At 44.3% G+C, this 22,331-nt stretch overlaps 1 protein-coding gene across 1 annotated transcript in view; it reads left to right on the forward strand.

The window, feature by feature from the left end:
* Positions 1-22,331, forward strand: part of arhgef3 (Rho guanine nucleotide exchange factor (GEF) 3) — a 371,767-nt gene that overhangs the window by 114,207 nt on the left and 235,229 nt on the right. Inside the window, exon 2 of the mRNA XM_068051698.1 lies at positions 400-466. Within this exon, the coding sequence (XP_067907799.1) occupies positions 400-466 (67 nt within the window). The remainder of the gene's footprint in view (positions 1-399; positions 467-22,331) is intronic.

Genomic DNA, 22,331 nt, shown 5'->3' on the forward strand with positions numbered 1-22,331 from the left:
ACTCTATAATGATTTAAGAAGCAGTTGGATACCATAATTAGCAAATGTTAGTGAATTTCTGTATTTAGAAAGTAAGATGTACTGTCATCAGTATCTATCCCGTGATCTTAAGGACTCTACAAACTCGAAAACCAGTTCTTTTCCACTTCGTTAAATGAGTTGCAAAGTAGCTTCATAGATTGGGCTATCATTTCAGTGCCACATAAAATAATTCCCAGTTTAAATGACAGGAGGCATTTGAAGAAAAGCTTTTATCTGATCCCAGGCTTTTTGCTAACAGAAATATGGAATTGTCATTGTAATTGTCATTCATCCATGGACCGTTTATAGATTTAAAATTTGTTATTTGATGTTTGGACAAGGCTCTGGCAGTAAACCTATTTTCTTTTTGTTTCCCAGGTCTACCTTACAGCAAGGTAGCACCTCCTCCCTGCTTTCTGCAGTCAGTGGCTGGAATTTCAAGGGGGTAAGTGTATTATGACTTTGACTACACTTTTATCCTGGAGGATGGGTATGGGGTGGGATTCGATATAAATGCAAGTCTTTACCACATCTCTCAAAACTGTTTCAAAGAGTTCCATGTACAATGAATTAGTTTGAAATATGTTGACTGTCAGGCAAACAAATGTTGCAGCCATTTCATACAGCAAGATCCCATAATGAAATGAATGACCAGTTAATCTGGTTTTAATGGTGTTGACTGAAGGGGGGAATGTTGTTCAGGACATTGCCCTTCAAATAATGTCACAGAATCCTTAACTTTCACCTGAACAAGTGGAACAGGTAGATGGGACCTTGGATTAATATTGCTTGTGGCACCTCAGATAATACAGTATTCTCTCAGTACTGCATTGGCCTACATTAGTCATATCCAAGTTTTATTTCTCTGCAGATTACTTAGATGTAAACTGTACAGTCACAAAGCCATGTATTGAGTTTAAGACCATACTACCATTCATTTGCCTATTTCTTAATTTTCAGATATTAACAGGTCTTTGATGTTCCAATTTAGGATTTACCCACCAATGAGACAATTGCGCTCAGAACAATAATTGTTCTTCCAAACTTCTAGGCCAGATTAAACTGGATAAACCAGACAATAAGAAATGAAATAACTAATAGGACTTGGTTGCCTGGACTTCATGGGCTGGATAGCCAAGGGTCAAGGAACTGGACATGGCCCATGGACAGTAGCTTTGATGTCACTGACCTAAACTATGTGCTCAAGTCCTGGAGTGAGGCTTGAACCCACAGTCTTCTGACTTAGAGATGGGTGCTACCAAATGAGCTAAGCTGACACACAGTCAGGACACATTTTACAAAATCTAAATGCAGTTGCAAGAATATTTTCAGATTCTCCACCCACTTCCAAAGTACCTCAGTAGGTTATCAGCATCCAAGTGGAAAAATGAACTAGGATTCAGGGGGAGGGGCGAAAGGAACCAGGATTCTTGCACCTAACTATAGAGTGACCTGTGCTAGAAAGTGGGCAGGTGAACATCCAATGAGGGCAGATCCACAATAAATGTACCTCCTGAACAAGTTGGCAACTCATAGGAAAGTTTGTACAGATAGAGATTAAGGAGGGCATGATTCAACATGCCTATGATTCTCCCCAAGGTTGAATAGTCTATCAACTGATGGTCATTTTCCTTGTGTGACTCTAAACAATCTGGTGAGGTAGCAGAAGGCAACCAGGATCTTATAAGAGTCAGTGCCTTCAGGAGAGAAGGGGAAAAAAAGGGGGACACAAATAATTTAAAAGATTGTTCTCATTCCGTTTAATACCTCATATTGTGTAGTTTAATGTTTCAGCATTCTTGTAGAGGGTTACAAAGGAGTGGGAACCACCAGGGTTAATGGGTTGGATTTTGCCAAGGATGCAGAGGCGGGTTAGGAGGCAGGCGAGCAGGCAAATTTGCGCTGAAGAGCAGCGTGCAGGTTGTGTTGCCATTTCCACGTGATTTTTCTGGAGGCGGCATCTCGGGGAGGGAGGCTGCCCACCGGGAAGTGGCGGGACATCAATTAGACTCATTATTAATCCAGTTGAGTGGTCTGTTTCCTCACATCTCCAATATTTCTAACAGCACACGGGCCCCACGCTGTGTCAGAGCCTCGTCCAAGCGGTCAGGCAATCTCATGCGCTCATATGCCTGGGACGTGGTGGTTCTCATGTTGTGAATAGACTCCTCCATTTTCTGCACGAGGGACTGCGCTGCCTCAGAAAACTCTGATGGATGTCCACACTTCTCCTTTTGCTGCTACACAAGCAGTGGCTTTGTACGTGGCACTCGAGGCTCAAGATCTCCGGCCTGGTAAGCATGGATGGAGCTGTCCTCTGTCTTCTGATGGGGACTGCCTACAGCTGCCACTGCCTCCATCACTTGCTCTTATTCTTGTGCTCACCTTATGCCACCCATTATAAAGTTGCCTGAGGCCCCACCGAGGTGCATGTAGCTGTGCTGGTAGAGGGTATGCTTGATTCCAGTGACGGTGGTTCCTCAGATTGCAAGCCCTCCTCTATGGTTGCAGCGGCCTCCACAATTGGCTGCTGGTGATCCTCTGGCGTTGGCCCTGCATAAGACAGAAAACATCAGTTACTCGCCCTCCTTTGTCCCAGCAGCTGCTTCATTAGACATCTGGCAGCACATCAAGTGGGATCTACTGGATACGACTTCACAAAGTAGGAAGCTGTTCCAAGCCGCCTTCATGGAGCATTCAATAAACTTTCACACTCTCTCTGCCGAACACTAATCTCGCAGTCACTGCCTGCACTGCGGCCACCCTGCCAAGGTCAAGGGCCTCCTCTTCCATGGGCATCAATATTGCCAGGTTGGCCACTCCACCCTCTGAATAACCCATCTCACAGGTGTGTGATATTTTCTTCTGCAATATGAGAATGAAGAGTTCAGTTATAGTTAACCTTCTCATCTGACCATCATGATCCACATTCAGATGTGATGATCCTGGCATTGCACTGTTCCTAAGCTAATATGGCCAACCTTCCAAACTGACATTGCTTTGAGCCCTTCCCTCAGGTGAGGTGTGTCACTGGGCACGCATCTCCTCAGTGTTCTTGTACAGAGCCTACCTAGAGGCCCTCCTGCTCAGAGGTGTGCAGTCCCTTTTAACATTCTCATGGCTGACAGCTTGATTTTGCATGTTACTCACCTTGCCAAATCTCAGTACGTTATTGCACTGGACCCATCCCCTGCTCGCCACACTGTGGCTGCTGACCTCTCTAGTGACCTCCAGCCATATCTCCTTAGATTGGTAGGCCTCCAATCATGCTCCAGAAATAAAATGTTACTCCTGGCTTTCACTGCCTTTAGCATGAGGAAGGTGGTAGCATAGTGATAATGTTACTGGACTAGTAATTCACAGTCCTGGACTAATGCTCAAATCCCACCATAGCAGCTGGGGTAATTTAAATTCAATTAATTCATAAATCTGGAATAAAATGTGCTAGTTTCATTTAAAAATATTGAAACAAGTGGATTGTTGTAAAAACACATCTGGTTCACTAATATTCTTTAGGGGAGGAAATCTGCTGTCCTTATCCAGTCTGGTCTACTTGTGACACCTGACCTACAGCAATAGGGTGGACTCTTAACTTCCCGCTGAAATGGCCTAGCAAACCACTCAGTTGAATCAAACTGCTGCAAGTTGAATAAGAATAACACCAGATGGGCCACCTGGCATCCCAACCCAGGCACCGGAAATGATGAAGGCCCAGTCAACCCTGTAAAGCCCTCCTCATTAAAATCTGGGGATTTGTACCAAAATTGGGAGAGCTGTCCCACAGAGTAGTAAAGCGACACCCTGACATTGCCTTACACACTGAATCATACCTTACAGCCAATGTCCCAGACTCCTCCATAACCATCCCTGGGTATGTCCTGTCCCACCAGCAGGACAGACCCACCAGAGGTGATGGCACAGTGGTATACAGTCAGGAGAGAGTGGCCCTGGGAGTCCTCATCATTGTCTCCAGACCCCATGAAGTCTCATGGCATCTGGTCAAACACAGGCAAGGAAATCTACTGCCGATTACCACTTAGAAGAAGCATTGAGGATAGCAAGGGCACAAAATATACTCTGGGTGGGGTCATCAAAATTCAAGAATGGCTTCATAGCACCACTGCTGACTGAGCTGGCTGAGTCTTGAAGGACATATCTGCCAGACAGGGCCTGCGGCAGGTGGTGAGAGAACCAACAAGAGAGGAAAAACCTACTTGACCTTGTCCTCACCAATCTACCTGTCACAGATGCATGTGTCCATGACAGTATTAGTAGGAGTGACCACCACATAGTCCTTGTGGAGACGAAGTCCCACCTTCACACTGAGAACACCCTCCATCATGTTGTGTGGCACTATCACCGTGCTAAATGGGATAGATCCAGAACAGATCTGGAAGGTCAAAACTGGACATCCATGAGGTGTTGGACACCATCAGCAGCAGCAGAAATGTATTTAACCACAATCATAACTTCATGGCCCAGCATATCCCTCACTTTACCAATAACATAAGGCCAGGGGATCAACCCTGGTTCAATGAGGAGTGCAGGAGAGCATGCCAGGAGCAGCACCAGGCAGACCTAAAAATGAGGTGCCAACCTGGTGAAGTTATGACACAGGACTACAGGACTGCTAAAAAGTGGAAGCAGCATGCAGAAGACAGAGCTAAGCAATCCAACAATCAATAGATCAGATCAAAACTCTGCAGTCATGACATCCAGTCATGAATGGTGGTGGACAATTAAACAACTAACCGGAGAAGAAGATTCCAAAAATATCTCCATCCACAATGAGGTCCTCCTCCTGAGGTGCCTAACGTGGATGCCAGTCTTCAGGCAATTCAGTTCACCCATGTGATATCAAGAAATTACGAAAGGCACTGGATTCACCAAAAGCATTGGGCCCTGACAACAGCACAGCTGCAGTGACCTTTGGCCCTTTGCCAAGCGGTTCCAGTACAACTATAACACTGGCATCTGCACGACAATGTGGAAAATTGCCTAGGTATGTCTTGTACACAAAAAGCAGGACAAATCCAACCTGGCCAATTACCGCCCCATCAGTCTACTCTCAATCATCAGCAAATTGATGGAAGGTGTCATTGACTGTGCTATCAAGTGGCATTTAACTCACCAACAACCAGCTCACCGATGCTCAGTTTGGGTCCACCAGGGCCTCTCAGCTCCAGATCTCATTACTGCCTTGGTCCAATCATGGACAAAACAGCTGAATTCCAGAGGATAGGTGTGAGTGACTGCCCTTGACATCAAGGTAGCATTTGACTGAGTGTGGCATCAGGGAGCCCTTGCAAAATTGAAGTCCATAGGAATCAGGGGGAAAACTCGCCACTGGTTGGTGTCATACCTAGCACAAAGGAAAATGGTTGTGATTGTTGGAGGCCAATCATCTCAGCCGCAGGACCTCGTTGCAGGAGTTCCTCAGGGTTGTGTGCTAGGCCAAACCATCTTCAGCTGCTTCATCAATGACCTTCCCTCCATAATAAGGTCAGAAGTGGGGATGTTCGCTGATAATTGCACATTGTTCAATACCATTTGCAAATCCTTAGATACTGAAGCATTCCATTCCCCACATGCAGCAAGACCTGGACAACATTCAGGCTTGGGCTGAGAAGTGGCAAGTAACATTCACACCACACAAGTGCCAGGCAATGACCATCTCCAACATCAGGGAATCTAACCACCTCTCCTTGACTTTCAACCACAATACCATCGCTGAATTCCCCCCACTATCAACATCCTGGGGGTTACCATTGACCAGAAACTTAACTGGATCAGCCACATAAATGCTGTGACTACAAGAGCAGGTCAGAGGTTGTGAATTCTGCGGCAAGTTATTCACCTCCTGACTCCCCAAAGCCTCTCCACCATCTATAAGGCACAAGTCAGGAGTGTGACGGAATACACTGCACTTGTCTGGATAAGTGCAGCTCGAATAACACCCAAGAAGCTTGACACCATCCAAGACAAAGCGGCCTGCTTGATCGGCATCCCATCCACCACTGTAAATACTTACTCCAGCACCAGCAGCAGGGTGTACTATCTTTTAGATCCCCTGCAGCAACTTGCCAAGGCTCCTTCAACAGCACCTTCCAAACCTGCTGCTTCTACCACCTAGAAGCACAAGGCCAGCAGATGCACGGGAACAGCACCACCTGCAAGCTCCCCTCTGAGGCACTCACCGTCCTGACTTGGAACTATATCGTTGTTCCCCCACTGTCGCTGGGTCAAAATCCTGGAACTCCTTCCCTAATGTGGGTGTACCTACACCACATGGACTGCAGTGGTTCATGAAGGTGGCTCACCACCACCTGCTCAAGGGCAATTAGTGATCAAGAATAAATGCTGGCTTTGCCAGTGACGTTCACATCCCAACATCGAATAAAGAAATGACCTCCAGGGTGGCTTCGCTGAACCGTGGGGCAGCCCTACTGCCATGTTAATACACAGCGTCCCCTCAGGGCTGACACACTCTGGCTGCATCCACTTTGAAGGCTGATGGGCACCCTATAAGTTGAATAGAAGCAAAATACTGCAGATGCTGGAAATCTGAAATAAAAACAAGAAATGCTGGAAATACTCAGCAGGTCTGGTAACATCTGTGGAGAGAGAAGCAGAGTTAACATTTCAGGTCAGTGACCCTTCTTCAGAACTGACAAATATTTGAAATGTAAAAGGTTTGAAGCAAGTAAAGCGGGGGATTGAGCAAGAGGTAACAAAAGAGAAGGTGTTGATAGGACAAGGTCACAGAGAATAACTGACCAGAAGGTCATGGAACAAAGGCCTCTGGTCAGTTATTCTCTGTGACCTTGACCTATCAACACCTCTTTTGTTACCTCTTGCCCCACCCCCAGCTTTACTTGCTTAAAACCTTTTACATTTCTAATATTTGTCAGTTCTGAAGAAGGGTCACTGACCTGAAACGTTAACTCTAAGTTGAGCCTGCCACTTCGACCTCTCGCTTCCTGATCACACCCGCCGTCTGTAATTGGACAAATATCACAGAGGCGATCCACTAATTGGTCGCCTCCTGCAAAATGCTAACGCATGTCACACTCCAACCTCAAGCCAGGTTGGAACCTGGAAATGATACCAATGTCAGGGTCACAACAATGTCATCAAAATCCAGTTCAATGTTTCTGTGTCACTGTTCAAGTTTTTAAGCTGCAGTTTCTCCCATTTCAGCTATTTGTTTGCCATTTCAAAATGTCACATTGATTCTAAATGAGTCATCCAGTTTTTTCTTGTGAACCCCTGACCATTCAAATGAGATATAATAGAATTTTTAACATGCAAATGATTATACTGTTCTAGATAAAAAAAAATTCAGAAGAGAACCAGCACAAATTCAGGGATGAATTTAATTTCACAAATGATAAACCAATATTGGACTTAGCCTGTGCTTCCTATAAATTATAGATCAATAAATTATTAAAACTTGTACTTGCACTATTCCCTGGCTTTAAGAAGAAATTCTGCATGGTAATCATAAGCAATTGTTTGCAGGTTGTGGATGAGAATCTGATTGCCTGACTGTTTGGCCAGAGAAAATGGTGGCTTCTTCCTCCACTGTGCAGCATTTATATTTGCTGTGAGCATTATTCATTAGGCAGGTTAATAGCTTGCCTTAAATCTAGTCTGCAATACTAGATTGTAGACATATTTAGTTGCCCTTCGAAACTGAAAAATGGGCTGACATATGGTGAAAAGTTTGTACTTTCAATGTGACACTGCTGCCACAATCTGTGAAAAGAACCTTGTGACAGGTGCATTTTAATCTGCATCCTGGCCTGCTGATGCACTTGTTTGTTAATCTCCTAACTTAACTGTGTTCACATGTGAAAAGAACTTCAGCGCAGTAAATCATTCTTCACATTGGAGTTAGTTCTAGAAGGAAGGTCAGTTTGTAACTACAGTTGTCATTGAATTTGAATCCAACCCAAGGCTGCATAATATACATGCGTGAGCAATTGGTGCTAAAACCAGTGCAATACCAAGGAAATATAGATGCTGTCGGCACCACATGAAAGGGTCTTTGTCTGTTCCCATCACCACACTGGTGCTCATGAAAATCCTGTACTATTGCCAATGAGGTTTGGAGTTGTGCAGCTGTTAAATGGAGCTTGTGCCACATGTTGTGCTACTAACACATGATGGAAGTGGAATCAAATTCTATTCATGTCTATGAAAGGCGCAAGTTAATTTTAATGCAACTATGCAGACAATTTTTAAAAATGAGAGCAGCATTTTCAGGGAAACTCTTGGTTTATGAGTGTGACATGGCATATTTGAAGATGTGCTATATATGTGCTATAAATGCAATATCTGTTGCTGCTTGGGCTATATCTAGGTGCACAAATAAAAGAGACCAGGACCATTGACTCGTATGCTGTGGCACTATGGAGGGTTTGCATATATGCTTTCTGGAAAGTATCTGGTTTCTTGCAGCTTAGGCTCAACACTTACAGCTTTGGCACCCCTGTTATGTATCTGAAGAAAACTCTCTTTTATATGAGCAAAATCCTTCCTATTCACTCTGTAAATTATTAGGGTCAGTCTCCACCTACTGTCCCTATTCAGCCGTAACTTTTCAAGCCAGCCACTGCAGTCTTTAAGAAATGTGATTTCTTCACATGCAGGTCTGCATTCTTTTCTTGCGATCCCTTTAAAACTAGTAGGACCTCACAGGAAATGTAACAACTGTAGAGTCAATGTGCATGACGTGGCCCAACACATGCTTATGTTGCAGCCCTTACTGCAAAGCTGACAGTATTAAAGGCATCCTTACTGAGGGAATGCAGAAGCTACTTCATTCATGTCTTCATCTTTGCATGAGGAAAAATTAGACTCAAAGACCTGAGAATTAAAATGAAAGTGTTTAATCCTTGCCAGAAAAAATCTTTGTATGCAAAGGAAGAAGTGAGTTACCACTTTTATCTGATATGTAGGTTTGACATATAGACTTCCCATTTGACTCATCTGTGATTCAATGTCATCTCCACATTAATTTTCTCACTTTGTTTTACTCATTACATAAGTACTGCCAGTTTCACCACAATTGTGCAACATTTGCTATTTACTGCTTTTGTCATTACCTTGCTGATCTTGCCAACCAAATTAGATATGTTTAGCAGACTGTTTTGTAGAAGGGTCCTTACTTGAAATATTAACTTGTCTGTTTGCTCCATAAATTCTGACTGACCTGCTGAATATTCCCAGAATTTTCTGTTTTTTTTTAAATCTGAAGAAAACTCTCTTGTATATGAGAAAAATCCTTCTTATCCGCTCTGTCAATTACTGGGGTCAATCTTCACCCACTGTCCCTCTTCAGCTGTAACTTTTCAAGCAAACTCTCGTACTGTGCAAGGTTCTTTTGTTGAATATTATCTACCATGGACTAGCATCTTGTTTCATTAATGCCAACCACTCTAGTCTTATGAAATATGGTCAAGTGTCAGTGACAATGTAATAAATCAAATTCTTCAAATGGTCTACAACTTCCCTCTGCCCAGCTGGATCTGGCAGTGCCATTATAATGTGCCCTGTGAAAGACTAGGTGGCTTGTATGATTTGATGGGCTGAGTGGCCAGTTTCTGTGCCTTACTGATTTTCTGAATCTTTTTGACACGATATGAAGTTGCATGACAAAATGTTTGATTGTAATGCCACAGAAAGGAAAGATTGGCTGTGGTAACAAGTGAAGGGATCCTTGACTGTCAATTTTAAATAGGAACTTTTGAAAATAGTAAAAGATAAAAACAAGTGGAAACTGTATGGGGCCTAATTTTCTAGCTCCTAGAAATTGCTGCGCTTGTCAAGGCTCAGCAACACTGCTATTTCCTGTCCCTGGAAATTAACGTCCCAATTAAGGCCTACCCCCTGGCTGAGGTGCAATAAGAAAGTCCCAAGCCTTAAGATCATTTTGTGGGATTTACCAATCGTGAGGACCCTCCTGAAAATTCCCATCAGTGTCTGAATGGCAGGGACTGTCCCTTCGGTTTCTGATGGTAGATTCTTACCTAACGTCTGCTCCCACCCACTGACAAGTTGCCATTACCCACCAATTTTGGGTGGGCAGCTTACTAGAAGCATGCAGGCAAGGTCCAGGAGTTAAAATCATCCAGGCCTTATGGTGCTATAGTCAGAACAGTTTGCCACTTGCCTTGGCCCCCACCTGCCTGATTTTTGCTCCGTTAAGATCAAGGCTTCTAGAACTGCCTTATAAATGAACCGTTGGCATGTATTTTGGAGAAGGTCTGAGCACGCAACTCAAATCATCCAGTTCAAGGTGTGAAGGAAGGGGCAAGGTTCCAACTTGGCTGTGGAGTTCAGATAATGTGATAACTCAGGAATCGGAGCAGTTATACAGATTCATGAGCACCCCAAATAGGTTATAGATGTTATAGAACACAATGCCCAAGTTTACATTTGATTCACATTTTCTGCAAAGGGAGAAACTGGTTCTATACTTTATAGTTTGTTAGTTTTCTGACTTTCAGCAACTCTGCTGTTTAACTCATCTGATTATACTCAGCAATGCACAGTAATGGTCTGGGATTCTTTCGTATTAATAAATGTTACAATATAATCCCATATGAGTGTCCCAACAACAATCGTGGCCAGGAAGCAGTTATTTGATCACATCTGCAATAATCAATAACTGATGGGTGTGATTAAACCAGCTGAAACCAGAATATCTCTTAATGTTATATCCGAAACAAAGTAGATAAAACTCCATAAAATCCAGTTCTTCATATAACACAAGAAATTATTTTTTCTGGCCTTTATCTTTAGGGAATCAACGTTTTTCTAGAAGCAGAGATGAGGGAAAGGGGAGGAGACTCATTTTCCTAAGGGTCCGTCATTTTACATTGCAACAAGATTTCCAAGGCTTGCTGAGGGTGGGGCCGAGCTGCTGGCCCAATGCAGAGATGGTAAATGACACAAGCGGGGACATGCCTGACCTCCTGCCTCACTTTTCTTTACATTGTCATTATCCACCTGATTAGAAGTGTGTGCAAAGAAACCAAGAGTTGGGGCTGGTGCCATGACACCCCACAGAGCGCTCCCCCCACTACCGCCCACACACACACACACACACAAACACACCCACATACACGCACACATACACACACACACCCAAAGAAGGGTCACTGGAGATCGCAGAGGCAGCTCCAAGAAAAAAAGAAGTTAAGGTAGGTTTTTCTGAATCCCACAAAATAATCTTAAGGCCTGGGACTTTCTTATTGTACCTCAGCTAGGGGGTAGGCCTTAATTGGGACATGTTAATTTCCAGGGATAGGGAATAGCAGTGTTGCTGGGTCTTGACAAGCGCAGCATTTTCTAGGAGCTAGAAAATTAGGCCCCATACATTTTCCACTTGTTTATATCTTTTAATATTTTCAAAAGTTCCTGTTTATGGGGAGGCAGTGGCGTAGTGGTATTGTCACTGGACTAGTAACCCAGAGACCCAGGGTATTGCTCTGGGGACATGGGTTTGAATCTCACCATGGCAGAAGGTGGAATTTGAATTCAATTAATAAAAATCTGGAATTAAAAAGCTAGTCTAATCGCCATGAAACCATTGTCGATTGTTGTAAAAACCTATCCGGTTCACTAATGTCCTTTAAAGAAGGAAAACTACAGTCCTTACCTGGTCTGGCATGTGACTCCAGACCCACAGTAATGTGGTTGACTCTTAAATGCCCTCTGAAATGGCCTAGCAAGCCGCTCAGTTGTACCTAACCGCTACGGAGCCAGTAAGAAATGAAACTGGATGGACCAACCAGCATCGACCTAGGCACCGGAAACGACAACGGCAAACCCAGCCCTTTCGACTCTGCAAAGTCCTCCTTACTAATATCTAGGGGCTTGTACCAAAGTTGGGAGAGCTGTCCCACAGACTAGTCAAGCAACTGTCTGACATAGTCATACTCACAGAATCATACCTTACAGAAAATGTCTCAAATACCGCCATCACCATGCCTGGGTATGTCCTGTCCCACCAGCAGAACAGACCCAGCAGAGGTGGTGGCACAGTGGTCCACAGTTGGGAGCGTGTTGTCCTGGGAGTCCTCAACATCAACTCCAGACCCCATGAAATCTCATGGCATCAGGGCAAACATGGGCAAGGAAACCTTGTCACCCGCCCCACCCCCCCAACCTCAGCTGATGAATCAGTACTCCGCCATGTTGAACAGCACTTGGAGAAAGCATTAAGCACTCTTGCAGAATGTACTCTGGTTGGGGGACTTCAATGTCCATCACCAAGAGTGGCTTGGTAGCACCACTACTGACTGAGCTGGCCAAGTCCTAAAGGGCATAGCTGCTAGACTGTGTTGCTGAGGGAACCAACAAGAGGGAAAAATATACTTGACCTTGTCCTCAACAATCTGCCTGCCGCAGGTGCACCTGTCCATGACAGTATTGGTAGGGAATGTCAAGGAGAGATGGTTAGATTCCCACTTGTTGGAGATGGTCATTGCCTGGCACTTGTGTGGCATGAATGTTACTTGCCACTTATCAGCCCAAGCCTGGATATTGTCCAGATCTTGCTGCGTTTCTACACAGACTACTCTGGTATCTGAGGAGTTGCAAATTGTGCTGAACATTGTGCAATCATCAGCGAACATCCCCACTTCTGACCTTATGATTGAAGGAAGATCATTGATGAAGCAGCTGGAGGAGGGCCCCACAAGGAAACTTTTAAACAATTATGGGCCCTTTCTGGCCCTGACTCCTCTTCCTGCTAACTTCACCTGGCAGGGAAGTCACAATGGGATCTCCTCCTGAGCCACTGGTTAAAGTAGCAAATCGGGTCCCCAATAACATTGAAAGAAGGACCCTGCAGTTTTCTGGAAGGTGGCCTTCCTGCCTGCTTAGAAGAGGGAAGGGAGTAGGATGTCAGCTGGTATGACTCCCGGGTGATTTTAATTGCTCAACTGGTTTCCCCTGAGTGGGCAGGGTTAAAATTGCCACTATAGATTTTTCTTTTGCTTCCTATTAGCATGACTCTTTTACGATACTACACTGCAGAGCACTCATTTTATGTTTGCCTTAGTGTATTACTTACAAGGCTTATTTAAACCTATTTCTAACTTATCACATTTACAAGCAGAATTCTTCTTGCAACAAAATCGTAGTACTAAACAAATCAGTTTTTTTCGCTATAATTAATGTAACACCTTCTAAACTGTGTCTAAATGGTCTGCGCAGTTTATAGCAAAATGTACCATGGAACCATAGAAAAATTATGGCACATAAGGAGATCATTCAGCCTGTCATGGCCCTGCCGGCCAAAAAACTAGCCGCCCATTCTAATCCCACCTTCCAGCACCTGGTCCGTAGCCTTGCAGGTTACAGCACTTCAGGTGCATGTCCATGTACCTTTTAAAAGAATTGAGGGTTTCTACCTCCACCAGCATTCCTGGCAGTGAATTCCAGACACCCACCACCGTCTGGATGAAAAAGTTTTTCCTCTTGTCCCCTCTAATCCTTCTACCAATCACCTTAAATCGGTGCCCCCGGTAATTGACCTCTCCACTAGGGGAAACAGGTCCTTCCTGTCTACTCTATCTAGGCCCCTCATACTGTTCAAAATTTATCTTTTTAGTGAAATTCTTCTAAAGTTCTTTCAGCTTTCTTCTGCACATGCGTATGACTGTTTAAATATGTCTACTTCTATATTTGCTACTTGTTTCTATCCTTTATGGTTTGCTCACTACCAGAGTGCTTGATGCTAGCAGACACCGGCACTGCACCACTAATGTACAGTATTCTGGTCAGTATTTCAGCCAACGGTAACGAAACACGAGGAAGTGTATCTCCTTTTCCTTCTATCTTAATTCTTGCTTTTGGTGCTTGTAATAGATAACAAAATAAAATTTTGCTCCTATATATGTACAGAAATAATACTTTGATGGGTCTGTATAAGAACTTGATGAAACATGTGGAAAATCTTACAAATCACGCCTGACAGGGAACTCCCCAATGTCTTAGTTTCAGATTGAACGGCATGACGCAAAATGATTAAAATCAAAACATTCAAATACAGTATTTTTGACAGAAACAAATGCCAAAGCTAAATCTTGCTGTTTATTGTGAATTTTTGACAACACAAATATACCGTAAAGCCAGAAGAAACATTTAATTTACGAATTACTCTTCAAAAATGCCTAAACCTTGGTATATTTCTATAACTGTATAAATTGTTGATGTCCACTGAGTGAATGGGAGGCTGACAAACTAACAATTACACGATTACTTGTCTCATCCAATACCAGATAAACCTGAACAACATTTTACATCTTACATTTTCATCACTTCATGTTGTTATAAAAGTAGTATTTTGATGGGAAAATGTACTTCTTCAAACTGCTCCAATGACCTCTTTTAAAACATCTGACAGAAGTGCCTTTAGCTGCTGTGTTTTTTTCAGGTCATAGAACTCTTAGTGCTCTCTAATTAAGTTTGACCATAATTTCTTTCTCCTACCACCACCAAGTCATCTCTTTGGAGGTAATTTTTTATTTAGCGAGAGTGGAAAACTGGTGGTAACAAATTAGCCGTTCATTAGACACCCCAGGTGCTTCTCCATTCCATTGATTCTGGTTGGGCGGGTGTGTAACAGGTGGATTATCTGCTCCCGCCAGGTTTCCAGCACTGGCAGAGTTGAAAATGAACCGTGACTTTTGAAAGTACGAAGTCGGTTACATTGATGCATCACTTTGAGCTTCTCCAACACGGTTACCATAAAAGACACCAATTGGAGACTCCCTACAACAAGGAAGATTCCATACTGCAGTGTTTATTGCAGCAGTGCCGAGTGGATTTAGCTTTTCTAAAATGTGCAGTGGCTGAGTTAACAATTTCCTGCACTTTCGACAGGAGTGTGACTTGTTGGAGTGCACATGGAGTAACTCAAGGCATTCCACCGAAATTTTGATCCCACCTCCCTGTTGCAAAAAGTCACTGTGTGGCTACCATGATGGGTGGGGGTCGAGAAAGGGAAAAAAGAATCACGTTACTTAATTGCTCTTACAGGTCACTTAGCAGTCATCAAAAAGCAACACCAGTGCGGCCTGAGTGCAAAGTGGCTGCCCTGCCCCGCCCCATCGGAATGGTTCATGAGGGATTAGTAACAAACAACAAGAGGAACAATTTACATTTGTATGGTATTTTAACATAGAAAATGTCACAAAGCACTTTACAGAGTGCAGTGAAAAAATAATTATGAATCATTAAAGGAATGGATTTTGAACTGTGGAGGGAGAGATTAAGTGAGGGTGACTGAAAGTTTTGTTGAAAAAGATGGGTTTTTGAGAAGTCTTTAAAAGGAGAGAGAGAAGCAAATAGATGTTTAGGAAGAGAATTCCAAAGAAATCAGGCTGAGACAGCAATGCCAACACTGTTGGGGCAATGGGAGGGGAATTTGCAAAGTCCAGAGTTGGAGAAATGTCTGGAGGAGGTTGCAAATATAGAGTAGGATGAGGAATTTCAGGAGAAGGATAATAATTTACAATTTCATGCATTGGGGGACTGGGAGCCAATGTAGATCTGCAAGGACAGGGATGATAGACAAGCCAACCTTAGTGCAGAACAGGATATGGATGGCTGCATTTTGGACAAGTTAGAGTTAATGGAGGAGAAGGATCAGAGCCCAGACACCAGTGAGGAGGCCATTAGAGAAAACGAGCCTAGAATTGACAAAAAGATGGATAAGGCGTTCAGCAGTAGCAGTGTTAAGGTAGGGCTGGAGGTAGGCAATGTTGCTGATGTGAAAATAAGCAGTCTTGGTAACTGATAACTTAGAGGGTTTGTAGGTCAGCTCAGAGTTCTGTATGGATGGCTCAGCCGAAGAGAATGGCCAAGGAGGGGCACTAAATCAGTCGCAAGGGAGTGGAATTTGTGTCAGGGAAAGAAAACAATGGCTTCAGTCTTCATGTTTAATTGGAGGAAGCTGTGACTCATCAATGACTGTGTTGGACAGATAGGCTGACAGTGCAGAGCTAGCTATGTGGTTGAGAGAATTGTTGGAGAGCTGGTTGTCATCAACATATATACATGGAAGTTGACCTCATGCCTGCAGATGATGTCACCAAGGGGCAGCATGTAGATTACACTGAACTACATAGAAGGTACAGCACAGAAACAAGACATTTGGTCCAACTGGTCCATGCTGGTGTTTATGCTCCACACACCTCTCCTCCAACCCCTCTTCATCTAAATCTATCAACATATCCGTCTATTTCTTACTCTCTCGTACTTAGCTAGCTTTCCCTTAAATGCATCTATGATATTCATCTTAACTGCTCTTTGTGGTAGAGAACTCTATATTCTGCCACTCTCTGAGTAAAGAAGTTGCTCCTGAATTCCCTATTAGATTTATTTTTGACTATCTGATATTTATGGCTCCTAGTTTTGGTCTCCTCCACAAGTGGAAACATCTTTACGTCTATCCTATTAAACCCCTTCATAATCTTAAGGGCCTCTATCAGATTACCCCTCCATCTTTTTTCTTGAGAAAAGAGCCACAGTCTGTTCAATCTTTCATGATAGGTAACCTCTCAGTTCTGCTTTCATCCTTGTAAATCTTTTTTGATGAGGAAGCATATAGGACTATGAATCGATGCCCGGGGGTCTCCATAGTTAACACTGTGGGGTGATTGGGTTGGTCTGAAAGTGGAACCACATAATGGTGGGTCCTACTAAGCAGGACAGTGGAGGATAGGTGATGGAGAAGGATAGCATGATTGACCATGCCAAGAGATGTTGAGGATAATGAGGAAAATGCACTATTGTCACAGTCACAGAGGATGCCATTTGTGACTTTGGTCGGGGCAATCTTGATGCTAAGAACAGGCCAGAAGCCAGGCTGAAGTTCTTGGATAGATGGACATGGATATGTGAGGTAATGACTTTCGTGAGGAAAGGAAAGCTAGACTTGGGGGCAAGCAGCTGTAGAAGGATGGATGAGTCACGAAGGCTGATGGCGGCAGTTTTGTAAGGGAGAGAGATAGTGATTAAGGAGGGGAGCCATTCACAATATCAGCCAGCACGGAGGCTAGGATTCAGCAACTGAGTGCAAAGTAGATCGAGGGAACAAGATGGGAACCTCATGGAAAAGATGCACTTAGAGAGGAAAGGGAGAAATTGAAAAGGGGGCATTGAGAGGAAAGCAAAGTAGCACCAGAGGCAGTTGCATTGATGGCAACAATCTTGGAAAAGAAGAAATCCTTGAACTCTTCACACTTGATATTGGAAATGAGGGTGGAAGTGGAAAGGGAATTGAGGAAGGAGTTAGTCATAGAGAGGGGGAGTTTTATTTGTCCGTGCCCTCCAAATAAGAGGGAGAAGGAGGGATTGGGGGTAAACAATGCTCAAGAAATACTCCAAATTTGCCTGCATGCTTGTCTTAAAAACATTGAGAAACATTTCATAACCCCTTCTGAAGGCAGAAAATAAATAATTGAAGAGTTAATGACGGTAACCCTAAATATCATCTGCTTTTGGGAAAACTTATATGAAGTGTCTAAAGCTCTGGAACAATATGCAGGATCATGGTGTAGTTACTTACATTACAAATATATATACGTTTTTAAATTTAGCATGTTTAGTTTACTTGAACTATTATCCACTCATCCATCGTTAGACTAATTTCTGGTTCAGTTGAAAAATTTAGCTGGCAAATTGAAAATGTTACTGCCATATTATTGTACTTTCTAAGTAAATTACTCGGAGAAGCTGAATAATTCCTATTGTAAAGAAGGAAAGTCACATCCCTGGACTGTGCTGGAGGAATCCATCTAAGCTGGGTGATGGTCAGGATGCTACAGTTGATCTTAGTGTTCCAGGAAAGGATCTATTGGCAATGGTCCCTGTTGTGGAATACCATTCCAAGACCAATGGAAGTGCATATGGGTAACTGCAATAAAAACAAGAAATGCTGGAAATACTCAGCAGGTCTGGTAGCATCTGTGGAGAGAGAAGCAGAGTTAATGTTTCCGGTCAGTGACCCTTCTTCAGAACTGGCAAATATTAGAAATGTCAAAGGTTATAAGCAAGTAAAGCGGGGGGTGGGGCAAGAGATAACAAAGGAGAAGATGTAGGTTGGACAAGGCCACAGATTAGCTGACCAGAAGGTCATGGAGCAAAGGCAAACAATATGTTACAGGTGTGTTGAAAGACAAAGCATCAGTCCAGATTAGGTGTGAATATACTGAATATTGAACATCAGCAAGTGCAAACCTGAAGAAAAACAACCTGAAAAAAAACAGTGGGTAAGCAAACTGAACAAATTAAGATGAAAGGAAATGAACAAACAAAAAAAATGTAAAAAAGAAAAAAATAACGAAAAATAAAAGCAAAATGGGGGGCTGTCATGCTCTGAAATTATTGAACTCAATGTTCAGTCCGGCAGGCTGTAGTGTGCCTAATCGGTAAATGAGATGCTGTTCCACGAGCTTGCGTTGATATTCACTGGAACACTGCAGCAATCCCAGGACAGAGATGTGAGCAGGGGAGAATGTTGAAATGGCAAGCAACCGGAAACTCAGGGTCCTGCTTTCGGACTGAGCGGAGGTGTTCTGCAAAGCGGTCACCCAGTCTGTGTTTGGTCTCCCCAATGTAGAGGAGACCACATTGTGAGCAGCGAATACAGTATACTATATTGAAAGAAGTACAAGTAAATCGCTGCTTCACCTGAAAGGAGTATTTGGGGCCTGGGATAGTGCGGAGAGAGGAGGTAAATGAGCAGGTATTACACCTCCTGCAATTGCAGGGTAAGGTGCCATGGGAAGGGGACAAGATGGGGGTAATGGAGGAGTGGACCAGGGTGTCACTTAGGGAACCGATCCCTTCGGAATGCTGACAGGGGAAGGGAGGGGAAGATGCGTTTGGTAGTGGCATCACGCTGGAGATGGCGGAGGATGATCCTTTGAATATGGAGGCTGATGGGGTGGAAAGTGAGGACAAGGGGAACCCTGTTACGGTTCTGGGAGGGAGGGGAAGGGGTGAGGGTAGAGGTGCGGGAAATGGGCTGGACACGGTTGAGGGCCCTGTCAACAGTGGGGGGGAATCCTCGGTTGAGGAAAAAGGAAGACATAACAGAAGTGCTGTCATGGAAGGTAGCATCATCAGAGCAGATGCGTCGGAGACGGAGAAACTGGGAGAATGGAATGGAGTCCTTACAGGAGGCAGGGTGTGAAGAGGTGTAGTCGAGGTAGCTGTGGGAGTCAGTGGGCATATAATGGATATTAGTAGACAACCTATCCCCAGAGATGGAGACAGAGAAGTCGAGGAATGGAAGGGAAGTGTCGGAGATGGATCATGTAAAGGTGAGCGAAGGGTGGAAATTGGAAGCAAAGTTGATAACGTTTTCCAGTTCGGGGCGGGAGCAGGAAACGGCACCGATACAGTCATCAATGTACCGGAAGAAGAGTTGGGGGAGGGGGTCTGAGTAGGACTGGAACAAAGAATGCTCGACATATCCCACAAAAAGACAGGCATAACTAGGACCCATGCGGGTACCCATAGCAACACCTTTTACTTGAAGGAAGTGAGTGGAGTTGAAGGAGAAGTTGTTCAATGTGAGAACAAGTTCAGCCAGGTGGAGGAGGGTGGTGGTGGATGGGGACTGGTTGGGCCTCTGTTCAAGGATGAAGCGGAGAGCCCTCAAACCATCCTGGTGGGAGATGGAGGTGTAGAGAGATTGGACGTCCAGAGTGAAGAGGAGGCGGTTGGGGCCAGGAAACTGGAAATTGTCAAAATGACATAGGGTGTCAGAAGAGTCATGGATGTAGGTGGGGAGAGACTGGACAGGCGGAGAAAAGATAGAAAGAAATAAGTTCAGTGGGACAGGAGCAGGCTGACACAATGGGTCTGCCGGGACAGTCCCGTTTGTGGATTTTGGGAAGGAGGTAGAAGTGGGCTGTCCGAGGTTGCGGGACTATGAGGTTGGAAGCTGTGGAGGAAAGATCTCCAGAGGAGATGAGGTCAGTGACAGTCCTGTGGACAGTAGCTTGATGTTCGGTGGTGGGGTCATGGTCCAGGGGGAGGTAGGAAGAAGTGTCTGTGAGTTGGCGTTGAGCCTCTGCAAGGTAGAGGTCAGTACGCCATACAACAACAGTACCACTCTGGTCTGCAGGTTTGATGACCATGTCGGGGTTAGACCTGAGAGAACGGACTGCCTCAAGTTCAGAGGGGGACAGGTTAGAGTGAGTGAGGGGGGCAGAGAAATTGAGATGTCCAATGTCTCGCCGACAGTTTTCAATGAAGAAATCAAGAGCGGGTAAGAGGCTAGGGGGAGGGTTCCAGGTCGAGGGAGAATGCTGGAGGTGGGTGAATGGGTCTGCTGGTCAGGGGGAGGACTCCTGGTCAAAGAAGTGAGCCCAGAGGCGGAGGCGACGGAAGAAGAGCTCAACGCCATGCCGAGTGCGAAATTCATTGAGGTGGGGATGTAAGGGAATAAAACTGAGACCTTTGCTGAGTACAGAACGTTCAGCATCAAAGAGGGGGAGGTCAGAGGGTGTAGTGAATACATGGCAAGGGGTCAGATCAGAAGGGGTGGGGTCAGAGGGAAGTGAAGTGGAAGGAGGATCTGGAGGAGCATTCGTCCCCATCAGCTGCTGGAGCTTGCGTTCCTTGACATCTGAAAGGAAGAAAATAAGTTTTTTGTTAATGTGTCGGATGAGACGAAGGATGCAATGAAACTGCGGAGTAGAACAGCTCTGAGATAAGGTGAGGCGGTGCTGCTGGAGAGAGAGGTTCAGTGTGTGCATGTGGCGGTGCAAAGCACTGAGTGTGGATCTCCGGATGCAGCAAGAATAGCAGTCCGAGGAACGTTGTATTTCTCGGGGATGCCTGTAGTCCTGGGTGGATTCAAAACATGATGGGTGAAACTGCAGTTGGAATCCACGTGGAATAAGTCCGAGCCGGAGACAGTCACTGAGGAAGGAGATGTGGCTGTGAAAATGAATTTTGGTAGTTACCTTATCAAACACCAGGAGGGAAATCGAAAGCAATGAAGGTGAACAAGGTAAAAGAGACAAACAAAAATCCCTTCGGAGAGAAGAGCAAAACTTCTTCAAGGGAGGCATTCCTGATGGAGAAGTGGCAGTGAATTAAACACTAAAATAAAAGCAAAATACTGCGGATGCTGGAAATCTGAAATAAAAACAAGAAATGCTGGAAATACTCAGCAGGTCTGGCAGCATCTGTGGAGAGAGAAGCAGAGTTAACGTTTCGGGACAGTGATCCTTCCGCAATATTCTTTGATTACAACGCATTGACACAAATTATATGCCTTAGCTCATCTGCTCCTCAAACCCCCATCCACACCTTTGTTCCCTGTAGAATTGACTATTCTAATGTCTAGCCTCTGATGATCTACCCCCCATATACTTGAGGTCGTTCAACACTCTGCTGCCAGTGTCCTAACTCACACCAAGTCCCGTTCACCCATTACCCCTGTGTTCCCTGACTGGCTTTGGCTCCCAGTTAAGCAATGTCTCAATTTTAAAATTCTCATCCTTGTTTTCAATTCCTTCCATGACGTCAAATGTAGTTCCCTTACAGTCAGAAACAGGGAAATTTATTATGGGGAATAAAGAAGTGGCTGACCAACTAAACTGCATACTTTGGTTCTGTGTTCACAAAGGAGGACACAAATATCATACCAGAAATGTTGGGGAACACAGGGCTTAGTGAGAGAGAGGAACTGAAAGAAATCAGTGTTAGTAGAGAAATGGTGTTGGGGAAATTGATGGGATTAAAGGCCAATAAATCCCCAGGGCCTGATGGTATGCATCCCAGAGTAATTAAGGAAGTGGCCCGAGAAATAATGGATGCATTGGTGGTCATCTTCCAAGATTCTATAGACTCTGGAATGGTTCCGACAGATTGGAGGGTAGCGAATGTAACCCCGCTATTTAAAAAGGGAGCGAGAGAAAAAGCAGGGAATTATAGACCAGTCAGCCTGACCTCGGTAGTGGGGAAAATTCTAGAGTTCATTATCAAAGATTTTATAGCAGAGCACTTCGAGAACAGTGGTAGAATCAGGCAGAGACAGCATGGATTTACGAAAGGGAAATCATGCTTGACAAATCTACTAGAGTTCTTCGAGGATGTAACTAGTAGAGTTGATGAGGGGGAGCCAGTGGATGTGGATTATTTGGACTTTCAGAAGGCTTTCTACAAAGTCCCACATAAGAGATTAGCGTGTAAAATTCAAGCGCATGGGATTGGGGGTAGTGTATTGCAATGGATAGAAAATTGGTTGGCAGACAGGAAACAAAGAG

Source organism: Heterodontus francisci, chromosome 19 (assembly GCF_036365525.1).
Source record: "Heterodontus francisci isolate sHetFra1 chromosome 19, sHetFra1.hap1, whole genome shotgun sequence".
Classification (NCBI taxonomy): domain Eukaryota; kingdom Metazoa; phylum Chordata; class Chondrichthyes; order Heterodontiformes; family Heterodontidae; genus Heterodontus; species Heterodontus francisci.